Source organism: Schistocerca serialis, chromosome 3, assembly GCF_023864345.2.
Source record: "Schistocerca serialis cubense isolate TAMUIC-IGC-003099 chromosome 3, iqSchSeri2.2, whole genome shotgun sequence".
NCBI classification, from domain to species: domain Eukaryota; kingdom Metazoa; phylum Arthropoda; class Insecta; order Orthoptera; family Acrididae; genus Schistocerca; species Schistocerca serialis.
Genome location: NC_064640.1, coordinates 126,351,106 through 126,378,893, shown reverse-complemented (window position 1 = coordinate 126,378,893; position 27,788 = coordinate 126,351,106). Strand labels below are relative to the sequence as shown.

General features: G+C 45.1%; 1 protein-coding gene across 6 annotated transcripts in view; it reads right to left on the bottom strand.

The window, feature by feature from the left end:
• The window catches only part of LOC126469819 (syndetin), a 137,479-nt gene that overhangs the window by 24,852 nt on the left and 84,839 nt on the right, over nt 1-27,788 (bottom strand). For all 6 annotated transcript variants that reach the window (XM_050097102.1, XM_050097105.1, XM_050097103.1 and 3 more), the window contains 6 exons: nt 24,062-24,178; nt 19,228-19,422; nt 18,989-19,147; nt 14,584-14,705; nt 4,484-4,673; nt 2,513-2,661 (listed from right to left, as the gene is read on the bottom strand). In XM_050097102.1, coding sequence (XP_049953059.1) covers nt 2,557-2,661; nt 4,484-4,673; nt 14,584-14,705; nt 18,989-19,147; nt 19,228-19,422; nt 24,062-24,178 — 888 coding nt within the window. In that variant the 3' untranslated portion in view covers nt 2,513-2,556. The remainder of the gene's footprint in view (nt 1-2,512; nt 2,662-4,483; nt 4,674-14,583; nt 14,706-18,988; nt 19,148-19,227; nt 19,423-24,061; nt 24,179-27,788) is intronic.

Below are 27,788 nucleotides of genomic sequence, written 5' to 3'. Positions count from 1 at the left end.
GGAGATGATAGATAAACTCCAGTGGAAGACTCTGCAAGAGAGACGCTCAGTAGCTCGGTACGGGCTTTTGTTGAAGTTTCGAGAACATACCTTCACCGAGGAGTGAAGCAGTATATTGCTCCCTCCAACGTTTATCTCATGAAGAGACCATGAGGATAAAATCAGAGAGATTAGAGCCCACACAGAGGCATACCAACAATCTTTCTTTCCACGAACAATACGAGACTGGAATAGAAGGGAGAACCGATAGAGGTACTCAAGGTACCCTCCGCCACATACCATCAGGTGGCTTGCAGACTATGTATGTATGTAGATGTAGATGTAGATGTAGAAGCACTTTGAGGTGTTCTGTAAATGATAGGGGTTTACATATAACAGTCTATTACACAAACATGAATGATCATGAGAATGATTCATCACATTACATTTTTGAAAACCATCTGAGGTAAAAAGTAAAACTGAAATACTGTCTAACTGTATTCAGCCTGCTTATAACAGTATGGGATGAAGTGGTAAGTGAAAGATAAAAGTTCTAGAATTAACCAATGATGAAACATGAGACCCTTGGGATCCACAGTCTGGCACTTAAGCACTGAGTCACACATCAGTTCACCATGTAAGGTAACAACCAGTAAACTATTATTTTTTGTGGACTGGTCACTTCAGAAGAAAAAAGTAACATAAAGTAGAAAAGAATACCCACAGAGAATGAAAAATACAAAACTTTCTCGCTACATTTTAATGCCGTACTCCAGAGTTTGCTCAATATCTGCTGAAAGTTAAAAAAAGTAAAAAAAAATAATCTAGCAATACAAAGAAGCTGAGACCTTTAAAAACTGTAAATGTAGAAATGGAAAATTAAACTAAGAAATTAGTTGACAACTGCTAAAGTATATAACAATTGCAGAACTTCTGATGAAACATACGAGGGTGAGTCAAATGAAAACTTTAAATTTGTAATAACAAATTGCAATTTCGCGCCGTTATCCTGTAAGTTGGTAAGCATGCTAAAAAGAACATGCAGAATGGCCTGTAGGTGGCAGCATGGTGCAGATGCACACATACCGTCGCAGTATCAGCATAAAGATGGCCGCCCCACTTGCAACTTGCAACAGGAAAGAACAGCGTTCTGTAATTCGGTTTTTGCATAGTGAAGGTGTGAAACCTATTGAAATTCATTGATGAATGAAGGTTCAGTACGGTATTGCATGTTTGTCACAGCAGCAAGTCTACAAATGGAGTAGGAAGTTCACAAACAGTGTGACTTCAGTGGAAGACGCTCCTCATCCAGTCACACACAACGAGTTGTGACTCCACAGAACATTGCAGCAGTTGAAGCCATAGTGAAGGAAAACTGCCGAGTGACACTGAATGACACTGCTGTATGTTTACAGATCAGTCATGGGTCAGTACAGCACATTGTGCATTATGTGCTCCAGTTTCACAAAGTGTCTGCAAGATGGGTGCCACGGCAGCTAACTCCTGAAATGAGAGAACGATGTGTTGATGCTTGTGAAGAACTTCTTCGGTGCTTTGAACAAGAAGGTGATGGCTTCCTTGCAAGAATCATTACTGGGGACGAAACCTGGGTTCACTTCCACCAACTGAAAACGAAGAGAGCGAGCAAGGAATGGCACCATTCCTCATCACCAAAACCAAAGAAGTTTCGAACAGAACCAACAGCAGGGAAGGTTATGCTGACACTCTTTTGGGACGAAAAAGGCATCATTTTGGAGCACTACATGCCTAGAGGGACCACCGTCACCAGTGCATCATACACAGATCTCCTAAAAAATCATATGCAGTCTGTAATCAAATCAAAGAGAAGTGGATTGCTGTCAGCAGGTTTCCTTTTGCAACCCGAAAATGCAAGTCCCCACACTGCCCGTCCAACAGTTGCAACCATTACAGACCTGCATTTTGAGTGTATTCTTCATCTACCATACTCACCAGACCTTGCCCCAAGCGATTTCCATATGTTTGGACCACTCAAAGACGCAATGGGAGGAAAGAAGTTCCGTTCTGATGAAGAGGTACGCCACATGGTTGCGCAGACTACCAACAGAATTTTTTTCTAAAGGAATTTATGCACTTCATAAGTGCTGGAGGACTTGCATTGAACATGGGGGAGATTATGTTGAAAAGTGATACAGCTTTGTACCACTTCTGCACAATAAATAATATTTAAAGAATATTTAAGGTTTTCATTTGAGGCAAACACCGTTCAGCATAGCAATGAACCGCAACACAATCTACACTCCCAAAACTTGGAAACTATTTCATATGAAAATGGATAAAAGCTTACTTAATTCTACAAAAATATAGTTATTTAAAAATCCATGATATTTTAAACAAATAATATTTATGGTATTACTTACAAGTAGAAACAAAAACACACACACACACACACACACACACACACACACACACACACAAGCGCGCGCATGTGTGCACTTCTGGTCCTTACGTTTTACAGAAATTAAAAAAGGGTGAAATCAGTGGAGCCACATACCTCACTCACTCACTCAGAAAGACCATACAAAGATACTCCAATCATCACCTCCCCAGTTCCTCAATCAATGAGGAAAGGCGTAAGCGTGACTTCTTTCGATTTTGACACGTACAGCTCACAAGGGCCAACAAATGTTTACTGGAGTACTCCTACAAAAATTAATTATATTTTTATAAAACAACACACAATTAAACAAATTTACAAAAATAAATATATTTACACTCTTAAGAACAGCATAATTTCTATTCCCTATGTGTAATAATTAAATGACCTGAAAGATTTTTGTTTGACACATCACTGTTTGTAGCCTAAATAATAGCTGACTTTTTGTGAAATCAAAATTCAATCTATATTAAAAAAAAGTTTCATAATATTGAAACACCACAGATAAGGACCATTATGGGTTTACTGGTGTCTTGTTGTTGTTGTTGCTACTGCTGCTGTGGCTGTGGGAACAAAACAGCGCGACAATTAGTGCCAAGTTTCAGTAAGTAGACAGTAAATGTTTGAAAATCAGCCAAACAGAAAGACAAATATTATTAACTTAAGGGTTGTTTAATTAAATCGTCCTAATGATGACAAAGTTATGCATACTTTCCCCTACATACTGCAAAAAAGCTGTGAAGATGAATAAAAATTTAGTCGATGTCCGCTCATCGGCAAACTAAGTGTACTCTCCTTACATACAGCGCACACGCAGTCAGATGCCACACACAGTGTGCACATCAGAGGGCAGTATCCTGCTCAGAAGAGAGGTAACAGCACTTGATACAAACTCTGTGCCAGTTAGGAACTAAACCACAACTGGACAGTATGTTTCAACAATATCAGATTTTATCCCTGATTTACAGCCAGTTATCCTCCTGCTGACACAAAAGTATGACTCTGTTCCTCAACAACAAGGACACTGTAAATAATATGAGGATAGTACATAGTACTACTGTAAGAACTGTGCACATCACTTTGGCTGTGGTTATTATCAATTTCCACATGTTCTAGTACCCAGCAGGAAACCAAATCTTTCCCATCCTAAATAGATTTAGGAGTCAGTCCTGTGTAGAATAACGTGGTTTTTTGGTGTGGTCAATCATGAAGAGTCATAAACGAATGGATTATATATCCAGTTGAAGAATATTTCATCTCTCCGAAGACTTTTATACAGCTGATGTCAGTCTCTGTATTCCATTTCACATATTTACAAACATGTCAAAAACCAACATTTTTTCCACTTATTTGAAGTTCACTCATTGTATTGTTATAACAACTACCACTACACATATAAAATATATTTTTCTAAGATGACAGACTGGGATTTCATGTTTCCTTCGCTAAATTTTAAAAACTTACATAGCAAGAAAACTGACAGATTGATGCTCCATTTGTGCGTACAGTAGAGCACTATCAGATTGCAACTGCCATGAGTGACCCCAGAAATTTGAATGCCAGAATGTAAAATACAAAGCAAAATGTTGTTAACACTGATCATAAAACTTCCAAAACATTGTACTTATATATTAGCTACTCTTAAGCAGTTCACAATACAGAGCACCTTCTGTCACTGCCATGTTAGTGTATAATTCACATAAATATAATGATATACTATTGTGTTATTAATTTATGGTAATGGAAACAAATTCTAAAACAAAAAGCATAAGGAAGAATGTTATTTAGTGGAATACAGTGTGCAACACACTCCAGAGCAACAACACATGTTACCGCAGTTAGTCGCAAAACTATTAAAATGATTTCCTGGCTTGCAAACTGTCTGCAAGACATCTTAGGAATACTTTCTCAGAAAGTTTTTGCACCTGTTTAACTATGGGGTAACTTGAAAAATTATGTTTGTTTATACAGCAGGTGTCAAATTACAGAACATTCTCACATGACAAATTTGTTAACAGATATTAGCAAAAATTTTAACTACATTGGGAAGCAAACATTTATGTGACAAGTATACCAAAATAAACTTACATTATGCTCTTTAATCCATTTTTCTAGAGCAGGTTCCTGAAGATAGTAAGCTTTTACATACATTTCTACATATTCTTTATTTGGTATTGGGCGGATCATCACAAGTTTGTCCAGCTGTGTTAGGAACTGTGTAAAATCCAACTGCATTAATGCCCTTCCTCCATTGGAGCACTTCTTTGCATTTGAGAACCTAGAAGATAACATATTATACACAGCAGTCTTTTTATTTATGGAATGAAGTTACACAACTAGTTAACACACAAATTTGAAATAAAAACACAAAAATAATCAGTTTCACACAAACTATTGAATATATAAATACTTCCATTGTTAATCAGGCACCCAAATCTTGACTAATCTGCCTGGTAACAGACCATAGCCATATCAGTACAATTCACAGACGCATTTCTTTAATATTTGTCTTCCAGGTTCCATCAAACAACAGACAATAAATCATATTTGGAATAAAAAATATATGGTTCATTCGTAAATAAAGAGCAGGTTAAGTATACCAAGGATTGGTTAGAAAAATAACAGCAACACTTATGTACACTACAGCTGAAAGCTTGAGGAAAAAGCAAGTGACTTGTTTCATTCACATGTAGGCATGTGGGGACAGAGAGAGCTGAGGTAGAGGGCGGACATTGTGGAGGGAGAAGAGCAGTGACAGAGAGAGAGGGTGGAGGGAGAAGGGCAGTGACAGAGAGAGAGGGTGGAGGGAGAAGGGCAGTGACAGAGAGAGAGAGAGGGTGGAGGGAGAAGGGCAGTGACAGAGAGAGAGGGTGGAGGGAGAAGAGCAGTGACAGAGAGAGAGAGAGAGAGAGAGGGTGGAGGGAAAAGAGCAGTGACAGAGAGAGAGAGGGTGGAGGGAAAAGAGCAGTGACAGAGAGAGAGAGGGTGGAGGGAGAAGAGCAGTGACAGAGAGAGATAGGGCGGAGGGAGAAGAGCAGTGACAGAGAGAGAGAGGGTGGAGGGTCAGAGGGGCACGGCGGGTGGGAGGGGCGGGGGGTCAGACGGGCAAGGCGGGTGGGAAGGGGGGGAGGGGGGAGAGTCAGAGGGGAAAGGCGGGTGGGAAGGGGGGGAGGGGGTGTCAGAGGGGCAAAAAGGGTGGGAAGGGGGGAGGGTCAGAGGGGAAAGGCGAGTGGGAAGGGGGGGAGGGGTGTCAGAGGGGCAAAAAGGGTGGGAAGGGGGGAGGGTCAGAGGACCACGGCGGGGGGAAAGGGGGGAGGGTCATGGCGAGTGGGAGGGGGGGAGGGAGGGAGTGTCAGAGGGACACGGCGAGTGGGAGGGGGGGGGGAGGGTCAGAGGGACACGGCGGGTTGGAGGGGGAGGCTCAGAGGACACGGCGGGTTGGATGGGTAGGCTCAGAGAGACACGGCGGGTGGGAGGGGGGAGGCTCAGAGGGACATGGCGAGTGGGAGGGGGGGGAGGCTCAGAGGGACACGGCGAGTGGGAGGGGGGGGAGGCTCAGAGGGACACGGCGAGTGGGAGGGGGGGGAGGCTCAGAGGGACACGGCGAGTGGGAGGGGGGGGGAGGCTCAGAGGGACACGGCGAGTGGGAGGGGGGGGGAGGCTCAGAGGGACACGGCGAGTGGGAGGGGGGGGAGGCTCAGAGGGACACGGCGAGTGGGAGGGGGGGGAGACTCAGAGGGACACGGCGAGTGGGAGGGGGGGGAGACTCAGAGGGACACGGCGAGTGGGAGGGGGGGGAGACTCAGAGGGACACGGCGAGTGGGAGGGGGGGGAGACTCAGAGGGACACGGCGAGTGGGAGGGGGGGGGAGACTCAGAGGGACACGGCGAGTGGGAGGGGGGGGGGAGGCACAGAGGGACACGGCGAGTGGGAGGGGGGGAGGCACAGAGGGACACGGCGAGTGGGAGGGGGGGAGGCACAGAGGGACACGGCGAGTGGGAGGGGGGGAGGCACAGAGGGACACGGCGCGTGGTTAGGGGGGGGTCAGAGGGACACGGTGAGTGGGAGGGGGGGAGGCACAGAGGGACACGGTGAGTGGGAGGGGGGGAGGCACAGAGGGACACGGTGAGTGATAGGGGGGGCGGTCAGAGGGACACGGCGTGTGGGAGGGGGGGAGACTCAGAGGGACACGGCGAGTGGGAGGGGGGAGGGTCAGAGGGACACGGCGGGTGGGAGGGGGGTGGCTCGTGGCGGGAGGGAGGGGCGGGAGAGGCTCGTGGCGGGAGGGAGGGGCGGGAGAGGCTCGTGGAGGGTGGGTGGTGCGGGAGAGGCTCGTGGCGGGTGGGTGGTGCGGGAGAGGCTCGTGGCAGGTGGGAGGGGACGGACCTGCACGGGAGAGGCTAGTGGCAGGTGGGAGGGGAGGGCGTGAGGGACAGGCAGGGCGTGGGGGAGAGGCAGGGCGTGGGGGAGAGGCAGGGCGTGGGGGAGAGGCAGTGCGGTGATGGGGGTCGCCACACGAAGGAAGGGCGCCACAGGGAGGAGGGGACCATGGTGGTAGGGGTAAGGCAGGGGGGAATGGCCGGGGTGGGAGAGAGTGGCCGGGGCGGGGGACAGTGGCCGGGGGCGGGGGAGGGGGTGGCCTGGGCAGGGGGCAAGGGAGCCAGGGGGGCAGGGAATCCACGGGGCAGGGGGGGCAGGCGGGCAGGGGGGGCAGAGGGGCCTGTGGGGCACAGGGGGGCAGAGGGGCCAGGGGGGCAGAGGGCCCAGGGGGGCAGAGGGCCCAGGGGGGCAGAGGGCCCAGGGGGGCAGAGGGCCCAGGGGGGCAGAGGGCCCAGGGGGGCAGAGGGCCCAGGGGGGCAGAGGGCCCAGGGGGGCAGAGGGCCCAGGGGGGCAGAGGGCCCAGGGGGGCAGAGGGGCCAGGGGGGCAGAGGGGCCAGGGGGGCAGGGGGGCAGAGGGGCCAGGGGGGCAGAGGGGCCAGGGGGGCAGAGGGGCCAGGGGGGCAGAGGGGCCAGGGGGGCAGAGGGGCCAGGGGGGCAGAGGGGCCAGGGGGGCAGAGGGGCCAGGGGGGCAGAGGGGCCAGGGGGGCAGAGAGTGGGGCCAAGTTGGTAGAGAGGCCAGGGGTGTAGAGAGGCCAGGGGTGTAGAGAGGCCAGGGGTGTAGAGAGGCCAGGGGTGTAGAGAGGCCAGGGGTGTAGAGAGGCCAGGGGTGTAGAGAGGCCAGGGGTGTAGAGAGTGGGGCCAAGTTGGTAGAGGGCCAGACCAGGGGAGAAAGAGAGAAATCTGGGTGGGGAGGGAAGGACCTGGGGATTAGAGGGAAGGACCTGGTGATTTGAGGGAGGGACCTGGTGATTTGAGGGTGGGACCTGGGTGGAGAGTGGATGGGATCTGGGGTTGGGGGGGGGGGGGGGGAGAGGTAGGTGCTCCATGGAGTGGGAGGGACCCTGGGGAAGAGGTAGTTTGGGAGGGACCCTGGGGGAGAGGTAGTTATGAGGGGAACCATGGAGAAAGAAGGCATGGGGGGAGAGGGTCAGATATTGGGTAAGGAAGGACATGTGGGGAAAGTGTCAGACATGGGGAAAAGAGGGACATGGGGAAAAGAGGGACATGGGGAAAAGAGGGACATGGGGAAAAGAGGGACATGGGGCAAAAGGTGCATTCATAAGGAGAGTGATGGACATGTGTGCAAGAGGGTGGAACTTTTGGTAAGAGATGGACGGTGGTGGAGAGACGGACAGTGTTAGTGGGATGGATGGTTTGGGGCAAGATGGTGGTGTGTGTAGAAGTGGCATACAGGGGAAAGAATATCTTCTTCAAGATTCGAAGAATGCTTTCTATCGATTAATTATAGCTGCTAACTGATACTACTCACTATTGAACCAATGATACTGTATCACTTACGAACATAATCAAAATATGCCATTATCATGCTTTCACAGTGTAATGAGTAATCCATTAAATTTGATGCCTGCAGCTGTGCAAACTTCAAGAGTTCCCCTGATATTAGTGTTACGTATCTTCGGGCTGGAAGACACATGACCGAGGTATCAGTAGAAGAATAGGAATTTGTATGGCTGCATGCCCAAACTTTAATGGATTGCATTGGCATCAGCCCAAAATGAGATTCTACTATTACTGGAAGAGACTCTTTGGTTGAAATTTTGAGCATGCTCTAATATATTACCTGAAGTACAAATGAATGAAAAGCAAAATGAGAGTAAACACAGCACATTAATTGGTGGCTTAAATAATGAACACATCCTAAATTCAAAAATTTGAGGGCAAGTAATTGGATGTTGTTTACTTCCTCCCACAATTTGGGAGAGCTGTTGCATCACATTCTGGCATTCCTATTTAAGTTCAATCTAAATTTTTACTTGGTGTTTAATATTCTGGGCAGCTACAAGTGTGTAAATACATCTTGAGACATGAAGAGTTGCAACAGCTGTTAAATGATCCTTTATTGTTAACGACCAGTTTTGCCGCTTATAGCTGCATCCTGAAGTATACATCGGAGTTATGAAAAAAATGGGGAAAAATGTAATAAACAATTGTCTTACCCAATTTGAAAAAAGGATGTAGTAACTTCCCGATACAAGTGAACACCATAGGTATCTATTGCATACAATGTGACAACAGTCCAATGAAGAACACCGACAAACAGAAACAGGTTTCGACTTCCGATTCGAGAACATCTGAATCCAACCAATTAAAAATTGGCTTTGAGTACACACCTTTGCACCACTTCATTACTATCAAAGTGGAGTCTTAAAGGTGTTCTTTAAGGTTTTGAAACAGATGAAAATTAGATGGGGCCAAGTCGAGACTGTACGGAGGATTATCGATGACCCAAGGCATCAGATTATTGCAGATGTCGTAGCACTCGTGTGTGGTCTGGCATTATGTTGAAGGAGAGGGTGCTCTGTGTGTGGATGAACATTCTTGTAGTTAGAAACTCAAGTACAGCACACCTTTTCTCATGCACTGACATAGTTACATCACACATCATCATGTCACATTAGCAGTGTCTCTATGGCAGAGGCCTACAAATAAGTAGACAAGAATAGTAAAGATGTAGTATGTTGATAACATTTGTTTTATTTAAAAAGCTTTTAGGGTCTTCACACAATTAATTCAAAGGCATTACTTTGCAGCATGCCCTCATATTTACAGCTGCATGTCTTTCAAATTTTTCAGTTATACAAGGAAGTAATGCAATGGACTGTGGCATTTGTCACTACATCGTACGAGTATGATCTTATTGCAAATATTTCAAGATCAGCGTCACAAGTGCATTGTAAGCACTCTGTTTTGCAGCTTTGCAAAAAATAGCCTACAAATGAAATAAAGCCTGTTACTCTCTTTACTTAAGACTGCAGCTCTTATATTCAATTTTGAATGCATATGAATTATTAATCCAAAGTACAAGTATTGTGTAAAATGCAGAAGTCTACTTTTTTCTGCAGTCCCCAAGAATTTTCCATTTCCTGCAACGAAATCTCATATGGATCAAAGATGCCTCATTTAATTTCTGTACTACTTTGCCATAGCTAAGTCTTATGCTATGCTAGTAACACTTCACAAATTGTGATTTCCAATAACCACAACAACATGAGGTACCGTCACCAATTAATTAATCACAGTCCATATAATATCGCCTACAGTGATTAGATTTACTGAGTTAAGCAATATTATATGACCAAAATGAGTATTTAGCACAGATGAAAGGTGGCAAGGTGGAACATATCCACTTTCCTGATATTGCTCCTAACATAAATACTATTTTTTCTTTTTTGCTGATCTCTATTGTTTAAATTATAACTCACATTTGAGTGATGAACATGATATAAACACTCTTTAGAGAAAAAAAAACAAAATAAATGCAAATGCATATTCAACATATAAGATTAATGCGAACATGTACCATCAAAATTTAGATACTGCTAATATGTATCTGATTCTGGGCTTATATATCTTATTCTAAAGCCCCATTCTCCTAAGTAAAGAATGCTTTGTCTTGTTTCAAATTTTGCAGTTTTGGAAGTATTGCCATTAAAAATGTTTTCATATGTAATTCAAGTTAGGTTTATATTCTAAAAATTGCTGGGCCACAAGTAATTAATTGGGTGCAGCTGAGTAAAAATTGAGATACCTGCCAAGGCTAATGCAAGTGGCCACATAGGTGGGTCAGCAAAGAAGTGACCAAACATTATTGCAACAGGGACTGCTGCCAATCCAACAAGAACTGCGCTATGATGCTATACAGTTACTACCTTGCAGGGCACTATCAGAGTGGACATATTAGCCCAGTTAATTCACATCCGAGTCATGGACTTCTTACGACTAACGGGATAAAAACCAATGTTGTAGCAAAACAAGGATGGGCCAAGACCGTACACATACTAGTCATTTTTAGTCAAGGGTATTGCAGTCTGTCAGCCACCTCTCTCAAGGAGGGGCCAACATCAATACAAAGGTGGAAGAGTTCATGAGTCTACAAGTCTACATGGCTCAACCTGTCACCCTCACTGGACTCTGCCACAGCTAGCTGCAGCCCTGCTGCCAGCACCAAGTCCGATCCTGTGGACTTAACATTCTCTGGAAGTCCACTTGGGGAGCCTATTTTGGCTGCTGGTGGCCTTCCATCCTGGAGGTCTGACCTTCATCCAGGATTGTACAGCCACTGCCACTGCCGCTGCCACTGCCTGCCTCTGTTCTGTGCAGACACTACTGTTGTGAGCTGCCCCTTCTACATTGGGTCCACGTCACGATCTCATGTATCACAGCAATTCTCATGCAGGGCAACTCGGCTGCCTCTACGCACGGGGCTGCTGCAGTGGAAGCCAGCTCACCGGTGTCGAGTGGCCGCGGCTCACCAGCAGAGCTTCCTTGCCTGCAAGACATTGATGAGCTGCATACTGAACACAGCGCTTTCCCCGTTGGCTGTGTTCAGCTTATGTCCAATGGGTATCGGCCTTTTTGGGCATCAGCACAGCTACTGTTGTACTGAAAAATACATGTACAGTTTGTCTACTCTGTTTAACTGATGACACATTGGACGTCTACTGGGCATCCACTCATACCTTTATTGCTATCATGCCAAATATCTTGTTGACTCAACCACCGTAGTGGCCAACCAACTCATTCACTATAATATTGTACTTTCAAGAAATCCATTATTACTACCTTGTAGCCATGAAATTTTAGTTGCTAATAGTATATATGATTACTAGTAAAATATATTAGTTAATGAAATATTTCAAGTACACGTCCTAGTTTCCAGAATAACCTTGGGAGGCTCTATTAGTAAATATAGGATGAATTTTGTGTCTAAAATTCCTTGCATAAAAATAAAACCCACTTTTAGTCATTTTAAAAATACATAATTAACAGCAAACAAAATAACTTCAGTGGTAAATGTGTAAAAGTACTGCATATCATTCCTGTCTCATGTCATTACTAAAATGTAATTACTCCACAAACATTTTGTAAAGAATTTGTAGAACATTTCATATACGAATATTGAAATAAGTATTAAGTACTGCAAAAGTCAATCACAGATGATCAACAGTTGAGTTCAGTAAGTCAGTCATCGCCATGTTAGCATTAGTAAAGTATCTGTAATCAGAACATTCAATGTAAGTTGACACTAATATAAATAAGCTAGACTCATGTGATTGTATGTAAGTTATTGACCTACTTTGTGACATGTCATGAACATCTCAACTAAAAACTGATCCTTATGTCAGAGAGGATTGTGAAAGCAAATACACATTAAAAACTTCCTACCACCATTTATAGTGAAGGGCCAAAGAAACTGGTATAGGCATGTGTATTCAAATACTGAGATATGTAAACAGGCAGAATACAGCGCTGCAGTCAGCAACACCTATATAAGACAACAAGTGTCTCGCGCAGTTGTTAGTTCAGTTACTGCTGCTACAATGGCAGGTTATCAAGATTTGAGTGAATTTGAATGTGGTGTTACAGTGAGCACATGAGCGATGGGACACAGCATCTCCGAGGTAGCGATGAAGTGGGGATTTTCCCATATGAACATTTCATGAGTGTACTGTGAATATAAGGAATCTGGTAAAATATCAAATCTCAAACATCACTGCAGCCGGAAAAAGATCCTGCAAGAATGGGACCAACGATGACCGAAGATAACTGTTCAAGACAGAAACGCAACCCTTCTGCAAATTGCTGCAGATTTCAATGCTGGGCCATCAGCAAGTGTCAATGTGTGAACCACTGAATCAAACATCATTGATATGGGCTTTTGGAGGCGAAGGCCCACTTGTGTACCCTTGATGACTGCACAACACGAAGCTTTACGCCTTGCCTGGGCCCGTCAAGACCAACATTGGACTGTTGATGACTGGAAACCTGTTGCTTGGTCAGATGAGTCTCATTTCAAATTGTATTGAGTGGATGGACGTGTACAGGTATGAAGACAACCTCATGAATCCCTGGACCCAGAATGCCAGCAGGGGACTGTTCAAACTAGTGGAGGCTCCGTAATGGTGCGGGGTGTGTGCAGTTGGAGTGATATGGGACCCCTGATACATCTGACAGGTGACATGTACATAAGCCCCCTGTCTGATCACCTGCATTCATTCATGTCCATTGTGCATTGTGCATTACAACGCACCTGGGCAATTCCAACAGGACAATGCAACACCCCACACACCCAGAATTGCTACAGAATAGCTCCAGGAACACACTTCTGAGTTCAAACACTTCCACTGGCTACCAAACTCCCCAAACATGAACATTATTGAGCATATCTGGAATGCCTTGCAACATGCTGTTCAGATGAGATCTCCACCCACTCGTAATCTTACCAATTTATGGACAGCCCTGCAGGATTCATGGTGTCAGTTCCCTCCAGCACTACTTCAGACATTAGTCTAGTCCATGCCACGTAGTGTTGTGGCACTTCTACATGCTCATGGGGGCCCTACACGATATTAGGCAGGTGTGCCAGTTTCCTTGGCTCTTCAGTATATTTTATCCTCAATCAAGGCAGAAGAGGACTTCAAACAAGGTAATCAAGTGGGCAACATTACTAAATGGTAACAAGCTCTGAAAGAGTCTCTTCATGATGTAATACCAAATTAAAGATGTGTTGACTGGCATTCCTGATAATATGAATGAGAACATAGAACAAATAACTGACTGATAAAGAGTTAAAGACGTTCAAGGTGTTACATAACAAGTGAATGGCCAGTACAACACAGCATAGCTTCTGCAAATGGTGTGGAGGGTAGGAGAGGGGTACTTCCAACTTTGATTCAGGCCATGAAATTTGTTCAGATAAACTTATCAGAAGAATGTTGCATGCAAAAAACAAAGATTGTTGTTAGGGTCCCAGTAGGGCACATGGCCTTAATCTCTCAGGAAGATTCAATACAGCAAAACTCCACTGAAAGGTGAAATTTTAATTCTGGTAATAATTTTTCCATCACCTCCTCCTCCAAAATTTCCACCTCATATAACATCCAGATCTCCCAACACAGAACAGTCATCCTCAAATGGCAATTTATTTGCTTTTATAGTAAGTGTATGGGGTGAACGAGAATATTTACCAACTAGCCGGTTTCCAACAACAACAACAACAACAACAACAACAACACACACACACACACACACACACACACACACACACACACACACACTTACTTTTGGTGACAAATTTAGCCATGAGCAACTATTCAGTTTATGGTAGATTTTAGGTAGATTTTACGTTCCATAGCACATACAAAAATTGAAACCAAAACACAAAAAGGAGAGAATTTTAATAATTCCACATTTATAACAAGTACTTTATGGAAAGTAGCTGCCTGGATGCTTCCGAGAATAATATGACATAACCTTACATGCATTTACATAGCAAGTGTGTAAAACAGGTTAAAACCAAAATACATGTTTCAACACATTGCTATCTCTCATTTTTAAGACTTATGATACACCTCCCTTCCTTGACTTACTGAGTGTTATGTACGACCATTCCACTACATCTAAAGCAACAGCAGTGTTTCATTCAGACTGCTATCAGCTCTATACACCTAGCTGCAGTAAACAAGCAAAGCCCCTCAGAAACTAACTGCTTTCAGTTCCAGCAATGAATGTACCACACTAAATAACTGTTACTAATGCAATTATGTTTATAATGGTGTTGTACAAACCCTTCAACAAAGGTGTTGCATATCAGTTCTATGAGGTTACTCCAAAGCACTTTGTTCACTTCTGGAGACAACGGCACTATTGCAGCAACACTCTCCAGCTGGGAGAAAAATGTTTTTAACTCCTGCAAAAGCATAAAACAATACTAACTGAATACTTCTCAATGAGAAATGTGTTTGTTAAGTGACAATAACATACAGTATACAAATAAGTTCACAGCCAGTACATGAACTGTGACATATAAAAAAAAAGCATTTTAAAAATGAGACCAACTATTTCATGCCACGGAATCTGCAATTAAAACAGGAACTTCACGGTTTCCTTATCTTAAATTATGTTGGAAACAAATATTGCTGTTGGACAATTCACAAACCTATATTTCACAGTGTCATGTTTTGGAATCTAACATGAATGGAATGAATCACAAACAATGTAAAACAAATTTAAAATCTTAGTAACAAACAACTTCAAATGATAATGCTGAATTCTAATTCTTTGATACTCTTTACCATATAATTTCATAGATGTTAAAAATAGCTGATTAGCAGATAAGAAATCAAGAATTGTCCTGGCCTCAATCGTGGATTGTGCTTTTATGAGCAACTCTCTTACTGTCTAATGTCTAAAAAAGCACTGCAATTAAATAAAAACAGAAAATCTGGTGTTATGAAAAATTTTATAATACACATTCCAGCTGCAAGCTAACATATTCATTATGGAAGCTATTGAGACATCAGTTATCAACAAGTTATTTCATGTGTGCTTTACTCTCTACACAGGTTAATTTTATGTGAAAGCTACTGCACAATAAACTTATTTATCCAGCCCTCATGAATCCAAGTTTCCAGTTTACCTGTATTCATTTTTACTTCCTTTTCCTTTTTTGTTTAAGACAAAAATGGGCACCACACATTGGTACGGTATATGTACAGTTGTTATATGTTGGCACAGCATGTAGCATAGAGACCACTGGTCCCATTCTTCTTTCAGCTATGGTCAGTGTGGATCTGTTCCTTGTGGAGTTCAGAAGGTGTACCAGGATTGTTCTTTTGTTCCCATGTTTTGAGTGTCGAGAGTGAAATGGCTTTGAAGGTGAAGAAAATTGTCATATCAATGGGCAAAACGTTGCAAGCACTGAACAGAATAGACAAAGGAGAACTGCTGAAAAATAAAGCTGCAGGATATGGTGAAGGGACATCAACTGTGTCACAATGGAAAAAGAATCGAAGCTTACAGTAAAATCTATATTTCAGTGCCAAAAAAGTTTCTTGTTAGTGACAAAATAAAAGCTTTGTATATTTCCGGATCATCCCGATTTTCAGTAATCTGGATTACAAGCAGTCTCAACTAGTCTGCATAAATGAATTCTTGTGTATAAAATGTGATGGGTGAGAATGCAGATGAGAGAGGAGAGCCAAAGGTGTATGTATGTGTGGGCCGGGGGGAGGAGAGGGAGAGGGAGAAAGAGGGAGAGGGAGAGAGAAGCTGATACTGGGGAATAGGTGTAGGAAAGTGGAGAAATGGATGAATGTTGAGGAATCATTAAGTGGTTTTCTATTACTAGTAAATGTACAATATTATGGTTGTAACATAACTGTGTGAAGAGACTGATGTGAGGAAACACCCAAAGAAAATAGCTTGATATACTTAGGTCATGTAATGCATTTTCTGGGATCACTAGGAGAATTAACTTACCATCATAGAAGGATAAAGACAGTAGGAACCTAATTGATAATGTTTTCTTTGATGCAGCTCAAAACAAGAAAAAACTGCATCCCAATAAAAAAATGCTCTTGCTGATCATGATGCACAGTTAGGATAAATGAGATAGTGTCTTAACAGTATACACACTCCTCAGCAGAAATCAATTAGAATAATTAATGATTCCAAGAAAAATATTATTAATAGTTTGCAAGAGGTTACTAGGATGAAATTTATAATGAATCAAATGTTAACAAAGTTTAATCTATGCTACGATAAATTCATGTAATTATTTGTAAACAGCTATCCACATAAGTTAATCAGAAAGGACATTAAAGAACCATGTAGGAAACCATGGATCACTAGAGGTATTGAAGTATCTTGTGAAAGATCCTGTAGCTGCTGCCCACTACAAGACTTACTCAAAATTACTATGAAAAGTTATTTAAAAACCAAAGAAAATGCACACAGGCTTTAGGCTATATGGAATGTAATAAAACGATAGGACAAGCCACAGAATAAGATAAAATTACTATTAATTTAAATGACAACTCCCACGTAGCAGATATGTTTAATAATCATTTTTCAAATGCAGTAGAAAATATAGGGCAAACAGTTCAAGAGAAAAATAAAAAAAGAATGTTGGATGTCTCACTCACTTCTCCCTCTGAAATTAATAAAATTCTATAATCTCTCAAAAATAAACGCTCATCTGGATTTGATGGGGTTTCCAACAGAGTACTACAGACCTGTTCCCATATAATAATCACTGACTCTTCTGAAATATGTAATGCATCACCAACTCAGAGAATGTTTCCAAAGAGATTGATTATGCCATTGTTATATTCCTCTACATGAAAGGTGATAGGAAAGATGTCAACAACTATCAACCCAATTAACTAATTTTTCTAAAAATTTTCGGAAGATCATGTATTCTAAAATAGTACCCCACCTGACCAACAATGACCTTAGTAAATCACGGTTTGGATTTCAGAAGACTTGATCAGCTGAGAATGATATTTACACACTCACTCATCATCGGATTTTAAAAGCACTAAATACCAAAATATCACAAGCTTGTATTCTCTATGATCTATCTAAGGCATTTGACTGCGCGAACCACAATATTCTTCTGAATAAACTGAGGTTTTGTAGAACTGATGGAATAGTAATGTTATACCTAACTCAAACAATGAAGAAAGTTATACTTCATAATTCAGTCAACGTAAATAGGGGATATTCTTATGACTGGGGAGAAATCACTTATTGGTTTCCGTAAGGCTCAATTTTAGGTCCATTATGGTTTCTCTTATATGTAAACAACCTTCTGCCTAACACACAACAAGCAGAATTATTTCTTTTGCACCTGACACTAGTATCATAATCAATCCAAATTACATAGAGCAAGAGAAGAAATGGTAAATGATGTTCTTGGAAGTATTAATGAGTGGTTTTCTGTGAATGGTCTCATTTCCAATTTCAGTAAGCCACAACATACTCAGTTCTGCACATCTAGGGGACTACACCAATGATAAGTGTGACGCCTGGTGAGGAAATATTAACTAGGGAGGAAATATTAACTAGGGTGGAAACATCAAAATTTTAGATGTCCATATTGCTGAGAATTTCAATTGAAAAAAAAAAAAAAAAATTAAAAAACTGAACTCCTAAGACAACTTAGTTCAGACACATTTGCACTTCAATCACTGTAAATCTTGGGGAGAGAGAAATCAGTATGTTGGCATATTTTCATTCAATAATGTCATATGGAATCATGTTCTGGTACAACTCAATTTTAAGAAAGAACACGTTCATTGTTCAGAAATGTAATTTATGGCTAATATGTGGTGCTCTCCCATCATCATCTTGTAGACATCTGTTTAAGGACTTGGACATTCTGTCTACTGCCTCCCAAGATACTTATTCCTTCATTAAGTTTGTTGTAATTGATCAACTGTAGATCAAAAGGAACAATAATGGTGTAACCAAAATTTTTGGTCACTTACCCAATGATACAAAATGTGTGACAGACAGCAAAATTAAATTTGAAAACAAAGTGAAAAAGATTCACCTTGGCAACTCCTATTCCATAGAAAAGTTTCTAATTTTATTAATGTGTAAAACGTGATGGGTAGGAATTATTTTCTCCAACAGTGTTCTAAAAAAATTATAGGTGATCAACATGTCGGATGAGTTCATCCACACATGGAGCACCCTCTCCTTCGGCATGCAATGCTGGACCACACACACGAATGCTGCGACATCTACAACCACCCAATGCCTTGTGTTCACTGTCATCAGTCAGCCTCTGTACAGTCCCCAACTTGGTCCCATTCAATTTTCATCTGTTTCTAAAACTTAAAGAGCACATTTGAAAAATTAATTTTGATAGTGATGAAGCAGTGCAAACAGAGGTGAGGCTGTGGTTCCATAACCAAAGTGAAACATTGTATAGTGACGATATCAACAAACTGGTCTCTCATTAGTGATGTGTTCATCACCGGGCTGACTATGTTGAGAAATAAATACATAGACATGGAGAATAAAGATTTATAATGTTAATAAAGTTTGTTTTCTTTAAAAAGCTTTAGGAAGTTTACACACAAAACTCAGAAACATTACTTTTCAGCATGTCCTCATAAATATGCAACTTACGTGAAATAAAGCCACAAATTTTCGATTCAAATAGTACTAAACCATACATACCATCATTAAGGCATCAACATAGTCACTGTGCTGGCTCATAACATCCTTCACTTCCCAATTAACTTTGCTCATTAGGTGCAACATTCTACCAAAATCTACTATGCGCTGCGAGACACACATATACACTGGCCTTCGAAGGTCAACTGCTGCACTTATTGTCTGTTAGGAGGAAAGATCTATTAGAAGATTACAATGATATAAACATGAAGCAGACAGATCAGGTAGAAAATTAGTCTTACTTGCGTATAGAATTGCTGAAAATATGGCTCAGTCTTGCATGTTTGTTCTAGCAGCTGTTCTACATATGGTTTTAATGACTCCAGCTGCTTTGCTAAATGAACTAGTGACTCAACAGCAATAATTCTTTTTGGCAAACCATAGAGTCTCTGAGACTGACTCAAGTCAATATCTGGAGACATATATGGACGTGCTATCTGGAAGAGTGAAAAATAAGATCTTAGTCTCAGTATTTTTTCATGTAATGCACATATAAAATTTGCCCTATTAACAGCAATAGCCAACAGCATTGAAAATGGTTTTTTTAATTCTTAAATTGTATCTCACAGTAACTTTGTAATTTGTCTGGATATGAGGCTGTAACTGTAAATTGTCTGATGCTGACTAGTTTTTAAGAAAGCAGGTATCAACATCAAATGTAAGCAACAACAGAAAAGCCCCCTTTTGTCCTTTTAGTGCTTTGAAATTGTACATTTTTATTTCTTCATTTCATCATCCCTTTCTCAAACAGCTTTTTCCTATTTCAATTTTTGCCCACTTTTTTTTCACTTCCTTTGGGCTTTGTCTAATATCTTGCACTTCTCTGCACTGCATTTTCACCTTCTTAACAACTGTTACTTCCCAACTGCTCCATCCATCTGACAATGCTATGCTGTACTCTGAGACTCTGGGTATGCTCTTCATAATGATAAAAATGAAAGGTTGGAGAGCAGAAGTTTAGTCTCATTTAATTCATGTAAACTGAAGTACAAAAATAGTTTAATGTATTACCTACACCATATAAAGATGAAACAAACAGCAGGATGCAATTAACATGTATAAAATTAACACAGAAAATAAAACACACAGCATTCCAGCATGAGTCTCAGAAGTGTTCCTACAATAGTTTGTGTGGATTGAGGTAATGAATAGATTGGTTCTGATTGCATGTTGTGTGCATTTGGCATACACGTCAGGAAAGCAAGGTGAAAATGTTTGTATGGCATTACACTGTCACTGGCAGATGAAATGTATCCATAGAAAAAAAAAAAGATGGGCCAGGGGTTGAATCAACTGTACAGAAGATTTTAGGAAGGCGGACATATTCTATGACAGTACAAGGAAAATAGCGCATATACTACAACCCAGCATCAGGGTCATTAACGTGAGGCAACATATTTGGCCCTTGTTACAGACTTCACAACAGCCTACATATCAGACAGTTCCTTTCTCCCTTCAGGTCATATTACATTGGATTCAACAGGTTATTCCATGTGTTTGGTGACACACAAGATGAATTCACCTCATACAAAAGCACTGTATGCCTCTTTGCATGTGACGTTTTGTCCACCATGAATGAGAAAATCTAGCAGTCAGGAAGACTGAGATAGTATTTCATTCATGGATTAGGAACAGTTTAATCTAGAGTGTGATCCCCACCATTTGTTCCTCTTGGATGCCCAAGGGAAATTCTATACTAAATTTTCTAAGAGTGCATAGATCAAACAGTCCACAGGTGTACTGCCGGTCAATAGTACCCAATCGGCACAATATTTCAGCGATCAGACATGGTGCCATTGTCAGGTGTGTTAATGAACAGAACTCCTGACAGCACATGACTGAATTATATGCCCTCCCAATGCAAGCCGTTTTCTCCACGGTCCACATCCAAGGCTGCACATTGGCACTTGTGGAGGCACTTGCCTCGGCATGTGTGGCAGCACTGATGTAGTTGCTCTTTGCTCACTGGTCGCCAGATTGTTATGTTTGCTCTGCCTCATCTTAATTAGACCCAGTGCTGGTTCCCAAGTCTTGCTGTGATTATAGACATAGTCCCAATTGATAACGTTATCCTGGGTGCATATTTTGATGGCTTCTCTAATGAGACTCTCCCAGTATTTGGAAGTCTGCATTAAAATCCTGATACACTCGTACTCCATAGCATGATTCACTAACAAACAGTCCCCTATGACCACCGACTTGTTAGCCAAGTGTGCCGCTGGTATTCTTGACATAGATTTTCAATGGTGCACACTGTTTGTCCAATATATGTCTTGCCACACAGGCACGGAATCTGATACATCCCAGCCTCCCTAATAATGCCCGTGTCTTATTGGGTGTGCTAAAGACAGTTCTAATGTGGTGCTTGTTCAGTACACACCCGACTTTTCCCCATAGTGCATCAGTGTACAGTATAAAGGCCGTGGATACCTCTTCCCCCCCTGATTTCTTCCACATCCACAGGTTGTACTGTAGTGATAGGGTGATGAGCACACTTACGTTTCACAAAATCCACAGAACTGCAGATGTGATGTCGACATTTACCCACATAAGGACTTGGTACATGTATCTATCTCCTCCTCTCTACTTGCAGCTATTGTCCACATTAGTATTTTGTGAAGATTTGAGAGGAGCAAAGATTCCAATAAACTTTCTAGTTTACTTATATTTTCGCATAGAGTTGGCTCCAGTTCTTCTTGTCCGGGGGTCTGATTCTTGAAGCTGAAATTCTCACATTTTAGGTCCTCACAGTTGAATTGATCTAAATAAATTTGGAGATTGTTGTTGCAGAATTTTTGTTGTTATGTTAATATATTTTCTCACGTTTTAGTATATCACACAGTCTTTTGATTTTTCACATTAACGAAGCCAAAATTACATTGTTCACACAAAATACAAAAATATCTCTGATCACATCAGTGGCATGCTTACTATTGTCTCACTCAGTGGAAATAACAATATTCCAAAGGGTTTACAATGTTTCTTGACAGATGAATTTCTATTAGATTCAATTATTGTTTCATTAATGAATCCAGGAATAAACATAGTAAACAGTACTAGATTGCGTAGTTAATAATATAAACTTTAAGTGCGCGAAATAATTCATAATTTCAAATGTCTCTAAAAAAATAATTTTAACTGTATATTCAGAACTAGTACTTATCAATTATAACATCCAAAATAAAGTAATTCCTTTTCATAAATTTTATGCTTGAAATATAACACACTGCGTATAAAATTATATGGCAGTTTTCAAAAAAGCTGCTGAGATAATACTGACCTGTCCAAAATTCAAGAAATAATACTGGTATCAACAACTACTGCTGACGAAAGTTAATGTTAGAGGAAGATGTCCCGTTACATACGTCAATCAGGTATTTTGCCAGTGAATATGTTGGAGCTCTGATGTTGCTGACAATGAGAAATAACGGCACTTCATCAACGTGGGCCTTGGGGAGTTCATTAAGTCTTGGCAGTACTGGCCATTGTGGTGACAAATTCTTCACGACCCCCTCTGGTAACTGATTCCTCGACAAGCGCCCTGGTCTTGTTCTCCACCTACATGGTGAGGTCAGCATTGATCTACCTATAGGAGTCATCATTTAGTATGCTCTGAATCTTCTCAGTGTAGTCCTTGTGGGAGAGATCAACATGAGTATTGCCTTTGTTAGCATAAGATAATTTCAGGGCACACTCTCAGGTTCTGAATGGTCGCCCTCTCTCCAGAACCAAAATGGCATTACTACTCAGCTGCATGTTAGTCAGATTGATGACAGCCTTGCATGGGGCCTCCAGTGATGGTTTGTCAATGAGACATGAAAATTTTCATGTTTGATGTCCTGCAGCCTTCCTATGGGTGGAATTGGCTGCCATCCAGGTAAAACTATCAATCCAGTACCATGTTCAAGAGTTAAAATGATTGGCCAGTTGTAAATATAATTTAAAAAGTTTCTTGGAGTTGTATTCAAGACTCCGGTGGGTAAAGTGCACCTTCTCATGTACCAATGCAAGGCTGGCTCACTTCTTAATTCTCCTGGCTGCCACAAAATCAATGTGATCTACGACATTAGCAAAGTTCAGCACAACATCTCCTCAGAAATGCAAGAGGACTCAGCAAACGGCATCTTCAGTGGTGCAGCTTGTCAAATTTCTTCATGCTGTGGTACATCTCTTTTCCAAAAAGGTTTGTGATGCGATTCTTCAGTTATTCCTGGCATATTTGTTGTTCAGAAAGTCCATGGGTGTGGACAAATAGTGCACATAACCAAAGATCGATGCCAAGAACACCAGTGGCACACTGCACTAAAGTACCCCAACAAGTCAGTGCCCACATAGCCTTGTTTGTCAGAGAACCATGCAACTGAACAGGAATGTACCAGGATTTTAGCACAGACATCCAAATACTGGGACAGTGTCATTAGAGAAGCCATCGAAATTCCCACCTTGGGACGTTCTGGCAACCAGGCAGGAGAGAGCAACTATATCCACGCTACCACAGAATGCCGAAATATTGTGCCCACTGGACACTATGGACCATCAGTACAGCCATGGGCAGTTTGATCAACAAATACAGGAGAAACTGAAGAATTAAAGGTACTCTGATTGTTGAGATAAATAGGGATGGCGTCCTTTGATGGTGCGTGAGCAACTTTTTCATGGTGTTCACAACTGATGACAGCCAACCACCTATTTCCAACCCTCTTTCCTCCCATACATCCCCCCCTCCCCCCAACTCTCCCATTTGCCTAAGGACTACTAGCTCAAAATGCAGAATGACTGAGGTTTTCTGACTGTCTATATGTGTTGCTGTCACATTTCATCCAGTTTAACATCAATAATCAATATCCAAGGTATTCAATGCAAACAGAAGATGGATAACTATACAGTACAGCACCAAACACACATAAATATATTCACAGCCAATAGTATTAAATCTGTCCTTTGTACATACTTACTTTAGTTCATAAGACATGCTGTTCTATTAACAAGTATTGATCTACAGCAGCTAGCTAAAAATTGTCAGAACATAGAACAAACTTTAACATCAAATTTTAATAATCAAACATTTAATATTACCTTATTCTTCTGTGACTGAATTTCGCTATCTGATCTATCAAGGAGAATGAGGCTTCCTTCTATATGTTTTAATGTTGCTTGAAGTCTAAGACTGAAAGTATAATTTTCAGGTCCTTGCTGAAAATGAAAATAGATGCATGTTGCTGGAATTTACGTACAAACGTTCATAAGAGAACATATTAAAAATGAAGACAAGATGCTTTGAAACTTGACAGTTTTGAACTGCATTCCATTGCAAAAAGACAAGTAACAACCACAGTCTTGACTCACCCTTCTCTCATTAGTTTTTCTTCTCTTCCCTCTGTCCTCAGGCAGAGGGAGAGGGAGGGGGAGGGGGAGACAGAAGACGGGGGAGAGGGGATGGGAAAGGGAGGGATAGAGGGGAGGAGGGATAGAGGGGAGGGGGGGATAGGGGGAAGAAAGGGCAGGGAGGTGGGATAGAGGGGATGGGGGGAAGAAAGGGCAGGGAGGTGGGATAGAGGGGATGGGGAGAAGAGACGTCAGGGAGGGGGGAGGGGAGGGGGGGAGAGAGTGGAGGGGAGGGAGAGAGAGTGGAGGGGAGGGAGAGAGAGAGTGGAGGGGAGGGAGAGAGAGAGTGGAGGGGAGGGAGAGAGAGAGTGGAGGGGAGGGAGAGAGAGAGTGGAGGGGAGGGAGAGAGAGTGGAGGGGAGGGAGAGAGAGAGTGGAGGGGAGGGAGAGAGAGAGTGGAGGGGAGGGAGAGAGAGAGTGGAGGGGAGGGTGAGAGAGTGGAGGGGAGGGTGAGAGATTGGAGGGGAGGGTGAGAGAGTGGAGGGGAGGGTGAGAAAGTGGAGGGGAGGGTGTGGAGGGGAGGGTGAGGAGGGGAGGGATAGAAGGGGAGGGGAGGGAGAGAAGGGGAGGGGAGGGAGAGAAGGGGAGGGAGGGGAGGGGAGGGAGAGGAGGGGAGGGAGAGGAGGGGAGGGAGAGGAGGGGAGGGAGAGGAGGGGAGGGAGAGGAGGGGAGGGAGAGGAGGGGAGGGGGTGGAGGGGAGGGGGTGGAGGGGAGGGGGTGGAGGGGAGGGGGTGGAGGGGAGGGGGTGGAGGGGAGGGGGTGGAGGGGAGGGGAGGGGGTGGAGGGGAGGGGAGGAGGGGAGGGAGAGAGAGAAGGGAGAGAGGGGATGGGGAGATAGGACAAAAGGGGGAGAGGGGATGGGGAGATGGGACAAAACGGGGAGAGGGGAGGGGGACAGAGGAGAAACGGGAGAGGGGGAGGGAGACAGAGGAGAAACGGGAGAGGGGGAGGGAGACAGAGGAGAAACGGGAGAGGGGGAAGGGGGAGAGAGGGGACGGAGGGGGAGAGGGGACGGAGGGGGAGAGGGGACGGAGGGGGAGAGGGGGACGGAGGGGGAGAGGGGACGGAGGGGGAGAGGGGACGGAGGGGGAGAGGGGACGGAGGGGGAGAGGGGACGGAGGGGGAGAGGGGACGGAGGGGGAGAGGGGTCGGAGGGGGAGAGGGGACGGAGGGGGAGAGGGGACGGAGGGGGAGAGGGGACGGAGGGGGAGAGGGGACGGAGGGGGAGAGGGGACGGAGGGGGAGAGGGGACGAAGGGGGAGAGGGGACGAAGGGGGAGAGGGGACGAAGGGGGAGAGGGGACGAAGGGGGAGAGGGGACGAAGGGGGAGAGGGGACGAAGGGAGAGAGGGGACGAAGGGAGAGAGGGGACGAAGGGAGAGAGGGGACGAAGGGAGAGAGGGGACGAAGGGAGAGAGGGGACGAAGGGAGAGAGGGGACGAAGGGAGAGAGGGGACGAAGGGAGAGAGGGGACGAAGGGAGAGAGGGGACGAAGGGAGAGAGGGGACGAAGGGAGAGAGGGGACGAAGGGAGAGAGGGGACGAAGGGAGAGAGGGGACGAAGGGAGAGAGGGGGGGAGGGGGAGAGGGGACGAAGGGAGAGAGGGGAGGGGGAGAGGAAAGGGGGAGAGGGGACGAAGGGAGAGAGGGGAGGGAGAGAGGGGACGAAGGGGGAGAGGGGAGGGGGAGAGGGGACGAAGGGGGAGAGGGGACGAAGGGGGAGAGGGGAGGGGGAGAGGGGACGAAGGGGGAGAGGGGAGGGGGAGAGGGGAGGGGGAGAGGGGAGGGGGAGAGGGGAGGAGGAGAGGGGAGGGGGAGAGGGAGGGGGAGAGGGGAGGGGGAGAGGGGACGGGAAGAGGGGAGGGGGAGAGGGGAGGGGGAGTGGGAGAGGGGAGGGGGAGAGGGAGGTGGAGAGGGGAGGGGGAGAGGGGGGTGGAGAGGGGAGAGGGAGAGGGGAGGGGGAGAGGGGAAGGGGAGGTGGAGAGGGTAGGGGGAGAGGGGAGGGTGAGAGGGGACGGAGGGGGAGAAGGGAGGGGGAGAGGGGATGAAGGGAGAGAGGGGAGGGGGAGAGGGGACGAAGGGAGAGAGGGGGGGAGAGGTGACGAAGGGGGAGAGGGGAGGGGGAGAGGTGACGAAGGGGGAGAGGGGAGGGGGAGAGGGGAGGGGGAGAGGGGACGAAGGGAGAGAGGGAGAGGGGACGAAGGTAGAGGAGGAAGGGGAGAGGTGACGTAGGGCAAGAGGGGAGGGGAGGGGGAGAGGGGACGAAGGACGAGAGAGGAGGGGAGGGGGAGAGGGGACGAAGAGAGAGAGGGGGAAGGCAGGGGGAGAGGGGACGAAGGGAGAGAGGGGGAGGGCAGGGGGAGAGGGGACGAAGGGAGAGAGGGGGAGAGGGGACGAAGGGGGAGAGGGGACGAAGGGAGAGAGGGGACGAAGGGGGAGAGGGGACGAAGGGAGAGAGGGGACGAAGGGAGAGCGGGGACGAAGGGAGAGAGGGGACGAAGGGAGAGAGGGGACGAAGGGGGAGAGGGGACGAAGGGGGAGAGGGGACGAAGGGGGAGAGGGGACGAAGGGAGGGAGGGGGAGAGCAGGGGGGGAGGGGACGAAGGGAGAGAGGGGGAGGGCAGGGGGAGAGGGGACGAAGGGAGAGAGGGGGAGGGCAGGGGGAGAGGGGACGAAGGGAGAGAGGGGGAGAGCAGGGGGGTGAGGGGATGAAGGGGGAGAGGGGCGATGGGGTGAGAGGGTGAGGGGAATGGGAGAGGGGAGGGGAGGGTGCCATGGAGAGCGGAGGGGAGTGAGATAGAGGAAGTGCTAGGGGACAGAGGGGAAGAGAGGGGACAGAGGGGAAGAGGGGGGTCAGAGGGGAAGAGGGGGGTCAGAGGGGAAGAGGGGGGTCAGAGGGGAAGAGGGGGGTCAGAGGGGAAGAGGGGGGTCAGAGGGGAGGAGAGGGGACAGAGGGGAAGAGAGGGGACAGAGGGGAAGAGAGGGGACAGAGGGGAAGAGAGGCGACAGAGGGGAAGAGAAGGGGCAGAGGGGAGGAGAAGGGGCAGAGGGGAGGAGAAGGGGCAGAGGGGAGGAGAAGGGGCAGAGGGGAGGAGAAGGGGCAGAGGGGAGGAGAAGGGGCAGAGGGGAGGAGAAGGGGCAGAGGGGAGGAGAAGGGGCAGAGGGGAGGAGAAGGGGCAGAGGGGAGGAGAGAGGACAGAGGGGAGGAGAGAGGACAGAGGGGAGGAGAGAGGACAGAGGGGAGGAGAGAGGACAGAGGGGAGGAGAGAGGACAGGGGTGGGGAGGGGAGGGGAGGGAAGGAGAGGGAGAGTGAGGGGGGAAGAGGATGAGAGGGGAAGGGGGAGAGAGGATGAAAGGGGAAGGTGGAGGGAGGGAGGTAGGGGGAGAGGAAGTGCGGGATGGGGGGAGTGCGGGAGGGGG